General features: G+C 38.9%; 1 protein-coding gene across 4 annotated transcripts in view; it reads right to left on the bottom strand.

Moving 5' to 3' along the window:
* PCNX2 (pecanex 2) overlaps nucleotides 1-13,798 on the bottom strand; it is a 150,946-nt gene that overhangs the window by 96,573 nt on the left and 40,575 nt on the right. For all 4 annotated transcript variants that reach the window (XR_012055122.1, XM_072927114.1, XM_030268277.4 and 1 more), the window contains 3 exons: nucleotides 8,416-8,587; nucleotides 3,399-3,509; nucleotides 2,735-2,826 (listed from right to left, as the gene is read on the bottom strand). Coding sequence is in view for 3 of the 4 variants with exons in the window: in XM_072927114.1 (XP_072783215.1) it covers nucleotides 2,735-2,826; nucleotides 3,399-3,509; nucleotides 8,416-8,587 (375 nt within the window). In the remaining variant the exon portion in view is untranslated. The remainder of the gene's footprint in view (nucleotides 1-2,734; nucleotides 2,827-3,398; nucleotides 3,510-8,415; nucleotides 8,588-13,798) is intronic.

Here is a 13,798-nt window from a genome sequence, read left to right as displayed (position 1 = left end):
TAATAAATTGATGCTCACTAGTTATCAAAACAGCTTGAGGTACATTATAGGGGTATTAGACCACGTTTCACAGTGGCTCTGTTCAGGATCAGATTAAGCACATTCCTACTCTTCCTCCATCAACCAAATAATCATTCTCTTGCAACATTACAGAAATCAGCTCAAAATAAAAAGCTCTGGACCTGACTGAAGAACAAGGAGGTTTAACACCAGTGCTTATTTCATAACTTCTAGAAGAAAAAATGTATGAAATTTCAAGCACCCTGGTAGACTGAGATTATGAGCTGAAGCAAGAGGAATCATCTTTACATGCCTTAAATTAACCTTCTCAGAAGTGCCTTTACTGGAACGGTGCCATTAAAATTCAAATTAACTCTAACGTCTGTGTGAACAGAAAGTCTGAACTTAATATTAGTAATTTACAACAGATATCTTGTAAATCTTTCACAGCACTCAACTTCAGGGTAGCATTAAAAGCATATTTCTAAACAGTTTGAAGCCTAATCCACAAGGAGATTGCTTATCTACAAAGCCACCTGCATGCTGTAATTTAAAGTATTATGCTGAGAAAAGAGTATGTAGGCTATTTTAAGTGGCTTTTTTCCTCCTACTGTTTACAAGAAACATTCTTGAAGTATCCATAACACAACTGGTTATGGACAGGTGTTAGCCTGTTTAACAGTAGTTTAACTCCTGCCTTCCATGTAGCTCTTTCCATTTTTATCGTTGTTTCTCATCCCAGTTACCATTTTCTCTCTCTGTTCATCCTTAAAAAGAGCCTCCTCCTCCATCCCAGCTGCCAGTTTCCAAATCATTAATGTAGACAGAAAACAGTAGTAGGAGTACTGGCTACTCTTCAGGAAACTGCACAAGCAGCAGCTAAACTTTGTAGCATCAATCACACAGCTGGGTCAGCTCTAACCAATACAACTGAGAAAATGGGTGAGCCAGGTGACAGGAGAATCCCTGGGAGAACACCACATGTTCAAAGACACTTAATTTCAAGTGTCTTAACACAGCAGCTGAGTTGCTGTAATTTATTTTGTAAGGACTCAAGCCGCCAAATGTGTTTAACACATTTTACCTTACTGTTGGGAGTGGTTAAGAACACACAGCCAGCTCTGATCATCTGCAGGTAACCATTAAGGCATTATAATTGTCCTTCTTTGATTTAAGGCTCCAATTGAAAATTTCAAGTGAAAAATTATTGAAAGCCACTGTAGAAATGCTGACGTTCCTAAAAGAATTCCCTTAAAGGAATACTTGAGTGCCCCTCCCATCTATGTAAATTGCCAGCCTGGGTGTTGACATGATAGATAACAGCCTTGGCAGCTGCAGAACCTATTGGGTTCTCCATGTGTGCTGTACATGTGCCACCACAAAGCCTCTTCTGACATGTGCCCACAAGATGTCAAGGGCAGCCTGTCAACCACAGCACATCCTGCTGCACCCCTGCATGGACACTGACAGCATCCAGCCCTCAATGAAACGCTGCCAAAAGGCTTTCCTCTTAGAGAATACATATTCTTACAAGTCTAACACAAAATACGGGTCTTGCTGTCACTGGGAATTTTACAGCTGACTTAAAGGCAGACAAAATTTCACTGCCATTTTTAAATGTCCTATGCAGAGGACATGGGCACGTTAAAATTAAAAAAAAAAAATTAAAAAGCTTTAGATTGAATATTGTCCAAAACTGGGCATCACTGAATATTGTCCAAAACTGGGCATCACTAGTAAGAGACCCAGTCCTGTGACAGCATAGAAAGCTGTGGCACACCTGCATCCTAAGCACCATACACAACTGACTCTCCAAATCTGAAGTGAAGAGAAAGGAAGGGCACAGAGTACGGTGAGTAGCTTAGCTACATCTGAGAAAGCAGCTGCTTTACAGGGAGACACGAGAAAGGCTGGGACTCTTCAGTTTAAAGAGATGGCTGAGGGGATATATCTGATGCCAGCAAAACTGTAAGGGCAGCAGATGAAAAGAATGCAGACCAGGTTTTCCACAAATCCTACAATACTAGGCATCAGGTGAAATTAGCAGATCAGCTTAAAACTAATGAAGTGACACCATTGCTTTGCACAGAGCACAGTGAACATCTAGAATTTGCTGGCACAAAACTGTGGCGTCAGAGAGGACCAGCACGTTCAGGAAGGGTCTTGACAAATTCACAGACACCAAACTATAAGCACAGTCTCCAACATCCTTAGTGTAACAATTGTGCAATATTAGGGGGGAAAGCGGCAAACCCACTCATCTGGCTAGAATTAAATTCCTAAATTGCATTTCCTTGTGGATGCAGACACATTATTTACTTAGATGGTCCGCTGGTTGCTCAACATTTAAAGTTCTTAGGCATATTGGTATGAAGCAACAGCAAAAGCCTTACCAGGAATTATAAGCAAATTTGGCCTGGCTATGCAGGTCAACAGAGACTGCAGCTTTTTAAGTCAAGGCTGCTGTTTATGTTTGTAGAGAAAATTCAGTGGCTCATTTCACACTGATACATATAAGACGCAAATAATCACAGGTATTAGAGACACATTAAAAATTTCTGTTACAGTTTTGGTCTGTTTCAGTGTAACTAACATGCAGAAATTGAAGCATGGCTTGCAAAGCTTATCTTGGTGAGCAACAACAATGTAGGACCAAACAAAGCTAGTCTCCCTAGATTACATCAATTTCCAGCTTGAAATTCTGAATTGTTCCAGTGCTGTTTTTCTGGCTTACCTTCACTGCACTGAAGCAGAAGGCATATAGGACAATCAGAACAACAAAGCTTCGGGAAATGCTGTACAATGCAGACACGAACCCAGCAGCAGCTGAAACAGAGACATGTGGGAAGTGGGAAGAAAGAGGAACTTTATTTCTGACCCAAACTAAGATGACAGTGTAGATGCATCTCAGTCTTCCCAGCTACTTAAGCTATAATGAAAAAAAAAAAAAAACCCACTACCAACAAAAAATCTTGATGCTTCATCTCTCAAGGGTCTTCTTTAATCTCTGACCGAATAACACAAAAAAATCATCACACATCAAGTGTCTTGTCAATATGTCTTTCTGTGGAAAAATGCAAACTTTTTCTAGATGTTAACAGAAAAAGTAAGTTAAAGGTTTTAATTTTTAATAAATATAGTAAAGATTCATATCACATATGCCAGGAAAGAGCTCTTTGATATCAACCATAATTTGCAACTTAGAGTTTGAAAAACTTGTATACAACTTTTAAAAGCAGAAAGAAATTCTAATCAAGTGGGCCTTATAAGTATTCACCCCACTGTTAGATGAATACTATTAGCTATTTGAGCTTTAAAATGCACTGTGCTATGTAACATGCAATAATATGTTCTAATTTGAGATTGTAAGCCCAGAAAGATGGCAGATGGCTACTTACCAGAACCACCAAAAAGCAACATATCTATTTGTTCCAAAAGATATATGCAGAAGGTATTGATTTGAGGGAAAAGTCCAAGAAGAGAAATTGCAGGAAAGCAATATAAAAACACTAAGGGAAAAAAAAAAGTATTTTAGAATACAGCCACACATCTTATGTATGGAAAATAAAGAAATATGCATAAATAAGAAATTGCTGCAATAAATTCTGAAGATTATTGAAGTGAGCATACCTTAACCTTACCAGCAATAATTACACTTTCTTCCTCGTGTATTCAAAATAAATAACTCCATTTTATATATAAGAAACTAAAGCTCAAAGTTAACCTTAAGATTGATTTTGGATAAAAACAGTTGCAGAAAAAATAGCACTGTATAGCCTCCTTACTGTTTCTCAAATACTTGCAAGCTTATATTTGTCCCTTTCAAAGTAGAGAAACTTTAATTTGCAGACTTTGGAACTTCTTCCTTGAATCTGAGATGGTTCAAGAACAGCTACAACAATTCAATATAAACAAAAAAAAATTTAATGGCTAAGATCTGAAATATCTTGACTATCACAATATCCTGCCTCTCCCAGCAATCAAGAGCAGACATTTATAGCAGCCCCTAAAAATGGGGAAAACCTATAGTGAAGCTTCTCCAGAATATTCCACCTGCTTCCAGGACAATGTACTTTAACAGTAGTGAAAGAACAGTAAAAACAGGAAAGAAGCTCAGGGGTAAAACCCAGTCTTACAGCTTTACATACTCTCTTTCTGAACAGAAATGCTAATTTTAATGCGAGTTTTAATGGCTGCCTCATAGACAAGGAAAAGGAGGAGCCATAATTCAGGTAATCATGCTGCTAGTCTTAAATCCTGTTTACTTCCAGCAGTCCTCCTCCCCATTAATTCACTCTCAGGTCCACCACAGAAAATGCTCTCTAGCAAAGCATCTAAACACATGCTTGACCCAAGTGTAAACATTCAAGGATACACACACATAATCACATTAATCAACATTTGTCATATTGTTAATCATACTCTTACTGCTTCATTGTACTAGCTCCACAATGTTCTGCACGGCAGAGAGTGTGTCAGCCACTCTTCCATGTAAACAAGTATGTCTTTCTTACTTCAGATCCTAGGAAGACTGCAGTTTCTTCCTATTCATTCTCATAAAAAGCAAATTAAACAAATCACTAGAACTACTTACTACCCATTCCCCCCAGTCAGATTTTTGAGAAAGAAACAAAAGTATTTGTGTTCTTTGCTGAATGCTAATTTCACATCTGTCTGCTCATCTTACTAAGGCATCTTATGCTAAAAGGAAACAACACACCAAGGTTGACAGTTTTTCTCTTCACTGTATTATATGTTATTGCTACTTAATACTGTAAATCTTGCTGAGAAAGCCCAACACGGGAGAAAACGACATACTCAAGTGTTTAACACAGACAGCACTCACTTAAGTATACTTGGATTCACAATGCACCTTCAACACTACTTCCCACTACTGGCACAAATCATCCACATGTAAGAAAATGAGGAAATGCTCTCTTCTCAGTGTTTTACATAAAAATGCCAATATTAAATTCTTCTTCCTCTATTACTCTGCACATTTTTAGATATTCCACCAAGTCATGCCAAGCCAAGCAAGGATCACTCTTGAAGACAGGCAATGGCACAACAGAAAACTGCTCAGCAGGCCATGTGGACCCATGATGGATTAACTATCCCAAAAACACACTGCTGAAACTCTCAGGAGATATTGTTCTTTGGGGAAAGGACTTGCAGAACTGCCAGAACTCATCTTAGAGTACAAACTTGCATCCCAAATGATTGCCTTTGCTGTAGCAACCTCAGAAAAAGTTAAATAAGAGCAATGGAAGGAAGGATGAGATTAAAGCGTTGTCAGTACACCAAGATATATAGAGACAAATGTAAACAAGGAGGAAGAAGTTAGTTGACTATAAAACTGTCCTCACCTCACCCACTCTCTATTAATACCTTGAACAATCCTAGCAACTTCTTCAGCTAAGGCAGCTTAGTTTAGCTCATCTTGCAAAAAGGAGCACACTGGACAGGAACATAAACAGTTGTCACCTACAAAAGAATTGAACTCAGAAGCAGCAGTTCCCCTTGTGGGAAGCAGACAATAAAAGTAACTTATTAATCCTTTGAAATTGCATTATGAATTCCAGAAATAATTTCTTTAAGCATCACACATTTTCATAGAGACCCACAATACCTTTAAAAGCTGGACTACTAAGAGATCATTATGCGAGCTGCTACATTTAACACTGCAGTCTTCCTCTAAATAAGAATGTATCACATAAATGTGAGGGGAAAACACAAATTATGACTTTGGAAAATTTGTGTCTTTTGAGCAATGTAGATTTGCAACATCACATTGCAAACATTTTAGACATTTAGAAAAAAGATTATTTAAAAATATATATATCTGAGTCATAAAATGTGTTTTTTTCACAAGGAAAAAAAAGTATTATTTCAGTGAGAAATAGTCTTTTTGTTCTCCCACACTTGAACATGGGAGAGCACAACATCCACAGGCTTTCTTCCCTTGACAGAAGCTCAGTCACAGTTAAAAGGAGCAGGCAGAGGACTCACTATCAAAAAATTTTGACACCTCCTGATTCTTAAGTCTTCTGAGATGTCTGTGAAATAGTTTAATTTACCTGTTGAATGAAAATGGTTTCATCACAAGAACTATCATATATAAAATGCACAACTACTTTTGTCACTAACCACACCTGTAGGTCCCACTGAGTGAGGCCGGTTTTCTGTGCCCTTACTTGCAATTAATATGTTAATCTAGCAAAACTGTTAACTGAAATAAGGAATTCAAGATGAAAACCACAGCCAGAATTAAAGTCATGATCCTCCAACTAATAGAAATATAAAACAATAGCAAAATCATCACCAATTCAAAATAAAACAGAATCAGATCATAAGTAGATTGAAAATAAATGAACATGTTAAAAACCATGTTTCATAAGTAATTAGGTTAAATTACACATCTAACAAATCTGCAATTATTTCTTTTATGACCTTGCTTCAAGACTTTTATTAGAGTATAATATGCAGCATCACACTAGCTCTTTGGTATGTTCTATAATTTACATGGCTTTTGCTTTCTACCATAATAAGCAACTGAAATAAAAGACTTTTCCTCTCCTTGGTAGGTACAACACAATGTCAAAAATTCTTTGATTTCTAAACATATCAACTACAAATACCACAATAAATTCTGATTAAAATATAAAGAGTCACCATATGATGACAGACCAATAAAAAGATATAAAAACTACCCAGCAAATAGGCAGAACTGCAAGACAGTAAGACTTTACTGGTATTTGGAGCCACCAACTTCCCTCATTATTTTATAGCAAAAAAAAAATACTTCTATACCTTCATTACCTAAGAGAATCTATACTAGAAGTGCAGCAAGATGCCACAGGATGCCAGACTGCCATGGCTTACAGAGGTCACTGCACTGTGACCAATTGCAAGGATTCACAGCAGCCAGAAATTAGGGCTCCCATAGGGACAAAGCAAGGAATAGCCAAAGCACAGCACCAAACATCACTTGCATCAAGACACCATTGCAAAACAAGAACAGGGACAAGCAAAGGGAAAGGGTCTCTTTCTCTTTCTCATTTAACACATGCCAGCTGGGGAGATGAGCCTTTATTTCCTCTTTCCCCCACCCCCTCCTGCTTCAAGAACATGCTCTGCCATCTCTTTTGAGACCAGCCAAAATTAACACATTTATAACCACACTTGTTTTCTTATGCTGGTTGCTATAGTTTTTCATTTATCTCTATCCCAAGTGTCATCTAGAATTCTTGTTGAATTATTTATTAGCATTTTTACTGCTCACCTTTGACAGACAGAGAAAATAAGATGTAAGGAGAAACTTAAATGAGACCAAAGAAAAGTAATGAAAGAAGCTAATCAAAATAAGTGAGATGCAGCTCTTCACATTCCCCTGTTTCTGGTGAGATGCACTGGGTGGCATAGTACCCTTGGTTACGGACCAGGAGGCTTTCCTTGAAATAGTATGCCTTTCAGGCAGTAAGTCTGACCTGAGTATGGCAAAAAGCAAGTACAACAGTCACAGGTGAACAAAGACCTTGAAAGTCATAAGCGATATCACAAATAGGGTTTTCTTCTGCTACAGGAGGTTCTCTTGGTTCTAAATTCACAAACCAGCAGGCCATCTTTGGTACACTACAAGACAGCTTTCTGGGAAATTTTCGCAACTTTTACAGTAAATCTCACATTTCCTCACTTTGTACCTTAGCAGAGTTGCACTATTCATGGGAGTCCAGTCCAGCACTTGAATCTGTGGCTCAGCTGATGCAACATCACAGTTAGAGACTAAGTGTGCTGTGCAACAGGAAGAAGTGTCCTGACAGAATAGGGCAATATCGGCTGTGGCCACTCCAGATCAGTGCCAAGGGATCACCACACCTGTCTTGGGGCAATATCTGAATGTCCTCAGCAGCCTCAGAACATGATTCTAGAAGGAAACAGGTTGAAAGAGCTACTGCAGTGTGGCTGCTCCTCACTAACTGGTCACATAGACAGTCTGATTAAACGAAACCAAGATAAAGCACTTTCTTTGTGATCAGAAGATTCATGGCCTGATGAACTGGCATGGGTTAGCTTCCAGGCATTAAATTTAAAACTCAAGTTATTCTGCAGTAACTGCTCCACACAGACAAGCCATTACACAGATGAACAGCACTTCACAGATGATGATTTTTGCTAATAACATCAGTGACTTTTAGTTTTCTATGGAGACATTTCTATGAGCCTCATTTCATTAAGAACTCCTTTTACATGAGGGAAGGTTGACAGCTGCCCCCGCCCCATCTTAAGTCATTCCAAATGTTTCTGTCAATTTGACTTCGGGTTGTGCTTCCATAACTTGCATTTGATTGCCAGCATGGGAAAACACAGACTTACACTTAATTCCTTTCTGCAGTCCTAGGAAAAATATTGACTCACCTATTACATGGTCTCTGGCTGACTGGAGAGACCTGGGTGAGAAGAGCTTCAGGCCATACATTGTATACACAGGAGGATTTGTGTCTTTAGATCCAGCATCTAGCAGCAAAATAAGGCCACACAATATACAAAAATATACAGGTCTGCTGTAGATTATGATTTTATTGTGTCCCTGGAAGAAAAACCAAAAAGTTAGACTTTTATATTCATTCTTCTACTACATGCATTGCATTGACTTGGAGAAAGGGTCAGGGGTCAGACGAAATATTTTAATGGTTTATGCATAATAATTAGTAATAAAAATGTGACAAGGTATTTCATTTTCTCCAGAGGAGACTTTCAAAAGACACAATGAGCAGTCAAGACTGACTCCGGCAACCATTTATGCTTTTGAAAACCTACCCTTCTGGACCTTTCAAAACTTACTAATTCCAGAAGTTGTCATTTCCTGTGGAGAAGAAAACCTCAATCTGTCTGAATCTTTCTTTTCAGTAGAAAAAGAATTTTTCTCTACATGTATTTTATTTCATTGACCATCTGCTTCAGGTGGCTTGACTTTTTTTTTACTTTATGAAACATAAAATTAATTTAATTTTTAATTGACTCCTGGGAAGAAAAAAATATAATTGAGCATATCCCTGGAGGCATGGGGATGGATTTTTCTTCACCAATTTAATTTTTTTGTTTCTTTGGACCACTTGACAGCAAACCAGCATACCTTCTGAAGGGGGTGACACTCGTCAGCAGTTTCTGGTCTGCTTCCATGAAACACTTTGAAATTATGATCCAAAGGAATTAGGATGCGGAAAGAATCTCATCTGATGTCTTTCACACAGATCTCTCACACAATTGATTCCCACTAATCCTACAAAACACTGGTGTGGAGGTGCAGGCCAGGGAACCTAACACACACTTAAGAAGAACCTTAATAGCTCTCCTGGTAACAAGCTTAAGAGTAACATTTTAAACAGTGAGACATTTTAAACAGTGATGAGTCAAAAGATTCCTTGAGTGTGAAAAGCCAGAAGCAAAGTGACAAGAATCCAAGCTTGCCTTGCTTAAAGCTGCCATGCAACTGCTCTTATTTGAAAAACGTAATTTCAGCATAATAAAAGATCATGTCTTTTTTTGAGTCTACTTACTGACTTGAAAGTGTGGCTGAGTTTGTTTGGCTGCCAGCCAAGCTCGCATGTTAGATTGCTATTAAATGATCTGTACTCTCTTTTGGGATCAATCAGTTAACAAGGTGGCAGATTACAGGGAACTGGTGGGCTTACATCGTGCCTCACATCCATGGAATATGAATAAAGTCAGGGACACAAATCCTTACTTTTTAATCAATTTCAATTTTACTACTGCTTTTTTTTAATAGAACACCTGTCCACAAAACAATCCGTGGAGAATTATAAATATAAAAATACTACTTTAAAAAATAAAAATAATTTAAGCTAATATTTTCTGGCCTTTTTTAAATTAGAGTTCATTTACGTAAAATGTGAGCTGTACCTTAGGAAAAGAGACTAATAAATATGCACCTAAACAATTGATTAATGCTTTATATTCTGACATTCACTTGAGGCTGTTTTATCGTGATTACATTCTGTTACACTCTTGTCTTACCTCTTGAACCATGGAAGCCAGTTTTATCTTTGCACGGTGATTATTTGAAGGTAGCTGGGTAAGACAGAGTTGATGACTACAAGCCTGGAGGTTTAACTCCACACACCTTGCAGTTCCATGCAGAACACTGACATACTCAATTGGGATTACAGGGCATATTTAACTCTGACTTCTAAAGAAGTTTATGGTGTGCTGGGTGATGAGCTGGCTGAAGGGTGGGCAGAGCTCAAAGAGCTGCAGTGAAAGGAGCCACATCTGGCTGGACCCATCAGCAGTGAAGTTCCTCAGGGCTGAGTTCTAGAGCCAGTTCTGCTTAACAGATTATCAGTAACCTGCACATAACTGAATGCAGCATTTAACAAGTTTGCCAAAGACACCAGCCCCAAAGGTGCTGTTGACTCTGTTGAGGGTCAGGCTTTGCAGAGGGAACTAGATAGACTGGAACACTGGGCAGTGATTAACGAGATGCAATGCTAGATCCTGCTCCTAGGATGAAATAATGCTGGGCACAAGTGTAAATTGTGAGATGAGTGGCTGGTAAGCAGCCCTGCAGAAAGGGGCCTGGGGGTGCTGCTCACCAACAGGTTCAACGTGAGTCCGCTGTGAGTGCCAACAGCCAAGAGGGAAAACTGCATCTGGAGTGCATCAAACACAGCAACATGAGCTGCTCAAGAGGCGATTATCCTGCTGTACTGGTGCAGCCCCACCTCGAGTGCTGTGTGCTTTGGGCCTCACAATTTAAAAAGGATCTGAAGGTCCCTGAAGGCATCCAGAGGAGGGCAACAAAGCTGGTGAAATCATTGGAAGGAATGTCCTATAAGGAGCAGTTAAGGATTTTGGGCTTGTGCAGTTTGAAAAGGACAAGGCTGAGGAACAACTTCATTGCTCCCTAGAGGCTCCTGAGGAGGGGAAGTGGAGAAGGTGGTGCTGATCTCCTGTGCCATCCAGTGACAGGATATGTGGGAATGGCTCTAAGCTGCATCAGGCAGGAGTATTTCTTTTGAAAAGGTGGTCAAACACAGGAACAGGCTTCCTAGAGAGGTGGTTGATGCCCCAAGCCTGTCAGTGTTTAGAGGAAGCATTTGGACAATGCTCTTAACAATGCTTTTTGACATTTGGGCAGCCCTGAAGTGGTCAAGGCAGTGCCACTGGATGATCATTATATCTTAGAATAGAATAGACTAATTCAATCACTCTTACGACACTGACTACAGTAATGCCACTCACAATTGAGAAAGCAGATTCCAGAGGTTTTCTGAAAGCTGAAAAAATACTACCTTCCCTGTTTTTCAGGTGGTGGTGGTGGGTAATGAGACAAAACCTTGAAATCTTTCTAGAATCTTATCAACAGAAGCAAAGCAATGCAGCAGCAATGCACTCAGAAGGGCAATGTCTGCACAGCTCTTGCACTACTTGGGATGAGCTCAAAACTGATTGAGCTTCCTAGAGCACAGCAAATACTCCAGTACTCACATCTGGGGAACAGGCAACACAACACAAGAAAGAGGAACTGCTGCAAGTATTAATGTGGTATTTCACTGTCATTTACATGCCTCATGTGAGGGGCATTTGGAACAGGACTGGTTTGAGGGCAACAGTGGACACCTTCTGGGAAAGAGAGGATCACTTCCCAAAAGTCACAGCCAGGGCATAGACATTACATTTAATTTTTTAAGGTTTTAGAAACAAACAAACAGAAAACAAACAGAAAAAAAGCAAAGCCCTCCTGTACCTGCCACTGACCAACGAAGCTAGGCATCCTTCAGCAAAATGGGTATGTGGCATTATTTAACGAGGTATTTTAGATATATAGGGTTCATTTTGTTTTACTAGGCAAGCACACCAGATTTTGACATGCAAAACTGATATAATCTTGGTGCAATGACTCCACTCTGCATTCTTGTTTACAAGAATTTAAATAATGAAGCAGAATTCCTTTTATATTTTACATCTCATTCATTAAACAATCTTTTTTTCCCTTCACTGATAAAAATGTCAGTGAAAGCTTTTCCTTTCCCCTAGTCTGCTAAAAAAATTCACTTTTTTATGTCCATGTGTCTCATTAATGTTTCAGACACACAATCACATCTTACCAACACAGCAGTGATGCATCTCCTGTTTCTAAAACAATATTAAGACTTTCAACAAAGAATAATTTCACAAACACTTCCATTCACTACAACAGCAGTTTTGACTGCAAAGCATTTTGATAGCAAAATTTTAGAAAGATCTAATAGGGTTTTTTTGCTTGTTTGTGGGTGCACACACGTAAAAGGAGAAAGACAGAAAGCTTTTATATATAACGAAAAGTGTATGTGCTCAGTTCACCAGAAAAGCTTACAGGGAGAAATTACAAGTACTTTATAAGTGCCTTATGGGATTTAGGAAACTGCCTATGATAGGTACACAACTGAGTTAGCTATCTGCTTTGGGACATAATAGGACTGAGACAATGAATTTATGCAAGAGATTCCCTAAATCTTGTTAAAAGCATGACCGCAATCTTTCAAGCTCAAATGCCTTTGTAAGCCCAAGCTAGATGCTGAGCTACAAAGATGTCTTATGAGGTGCTTAGAGACAAGCTCTCCTGATCCTTCTACAGAGCAATTTACTAAATGTAAAACCTTGCCTAAGGTTTTTCTAAAATCTTTGAGTGCACATGACAAGGATCTCTTGGATCTCTGAATTTTAATACCCTGCAGTCACCAGCAGGTTGCTTGTATCAGGTCACTAACAGCAAAATATAACACACTCTGGAATGGACTTGCCTTTCTTCTCTCCACTGCTCCAGTGAGGAGGCTGCTCCCAAATTTCACCATCCCAGAACCACGTACCCCTGTGTACACAGCACCTAAAGGCCACCAGCTCTCCGTGGACCAAAACTGGAAAGGCTAAAGCTCCAGCTGACAGGAAAATTAGACTCCCACCTTGTAGCAGGCACCAGTATTAAACCTGCAGCAACAATAAATGCCAGCTCTTCCTCAACAGCAGCAAGTGAATACATTGATACTCAGGAGGAGTTTGGAACAAAAGCTTATGACATCTCCAGGCATAAGCACAGTGTTTTCTGAACTCACTGGATTCTATTTTAAAGCAGTCTTTCAAAATGCTACAGGCTAGAGATGACAAAATCACATTAAACAGAAACAAACTCTCCACATGATATAGGGAAGAAGTTTGGAACCTCCTTGGCAGCCATGGATAACATAAGGCATTAGGGATCCATGAACAGAACTTAATTCACTGTGGCAGATCTGAGGCTCATAATGGTTTGTTTCATACTCAAAAATATCTCACCTGCATTTTCATTCATGAGTGTGATACTCATGGGTGTGATACTAATCATTCTTCAATCGCTCTGTTGTTCTGCATCCTTACATTAACATCAAGAGACGTTATTGTCTTTAAATTTAATGCAATCACATGAATTATGAAACATTACATGGAATATCTCTTCTCACCTTCTCATTCTCCTGTTTCTGAGGTGCTCAGAATTTATTTGTAAAGCAAGCCTTTACAAATACATGTTGTGTTAAAAAATTATAATGTAGAAATTGCTAGTCTTCTACTTTAGCATGACAACACCTCCAGCTTCACAACCCGTAGTGGAAAAACTTCCTAAATTTTATTTCTATTGGAGTCTGTATAGTGCACCAAAAAGTTTGCAAGAGAGTATCCCTAAGAAAGTTTTAGGGAAGAAAAGGAAGATGGGAATACACCTATTGTTACTTTTTTCCATTGCTGCATGACTTAGACAATACAG

This window comes from Taeniopygia guttata, chromosome 3 (genome assembly GCF_048771995.1).
Source record: "Taeniopygia guttata chromosome 3, bTaeGut7.mat, whole genome shotgun sequence".
NCBI lineage: Eukaryota > Metazoa > Chordata > Aves > Passeriformes > Estrildidae > Taeniopygia > Taeniopygia guttata.
The sequence above is the reverse complement of the archived record's forward strand: the minus strand, read 5'-3'. Positions and strand labels throughout refer to the sequence as shown.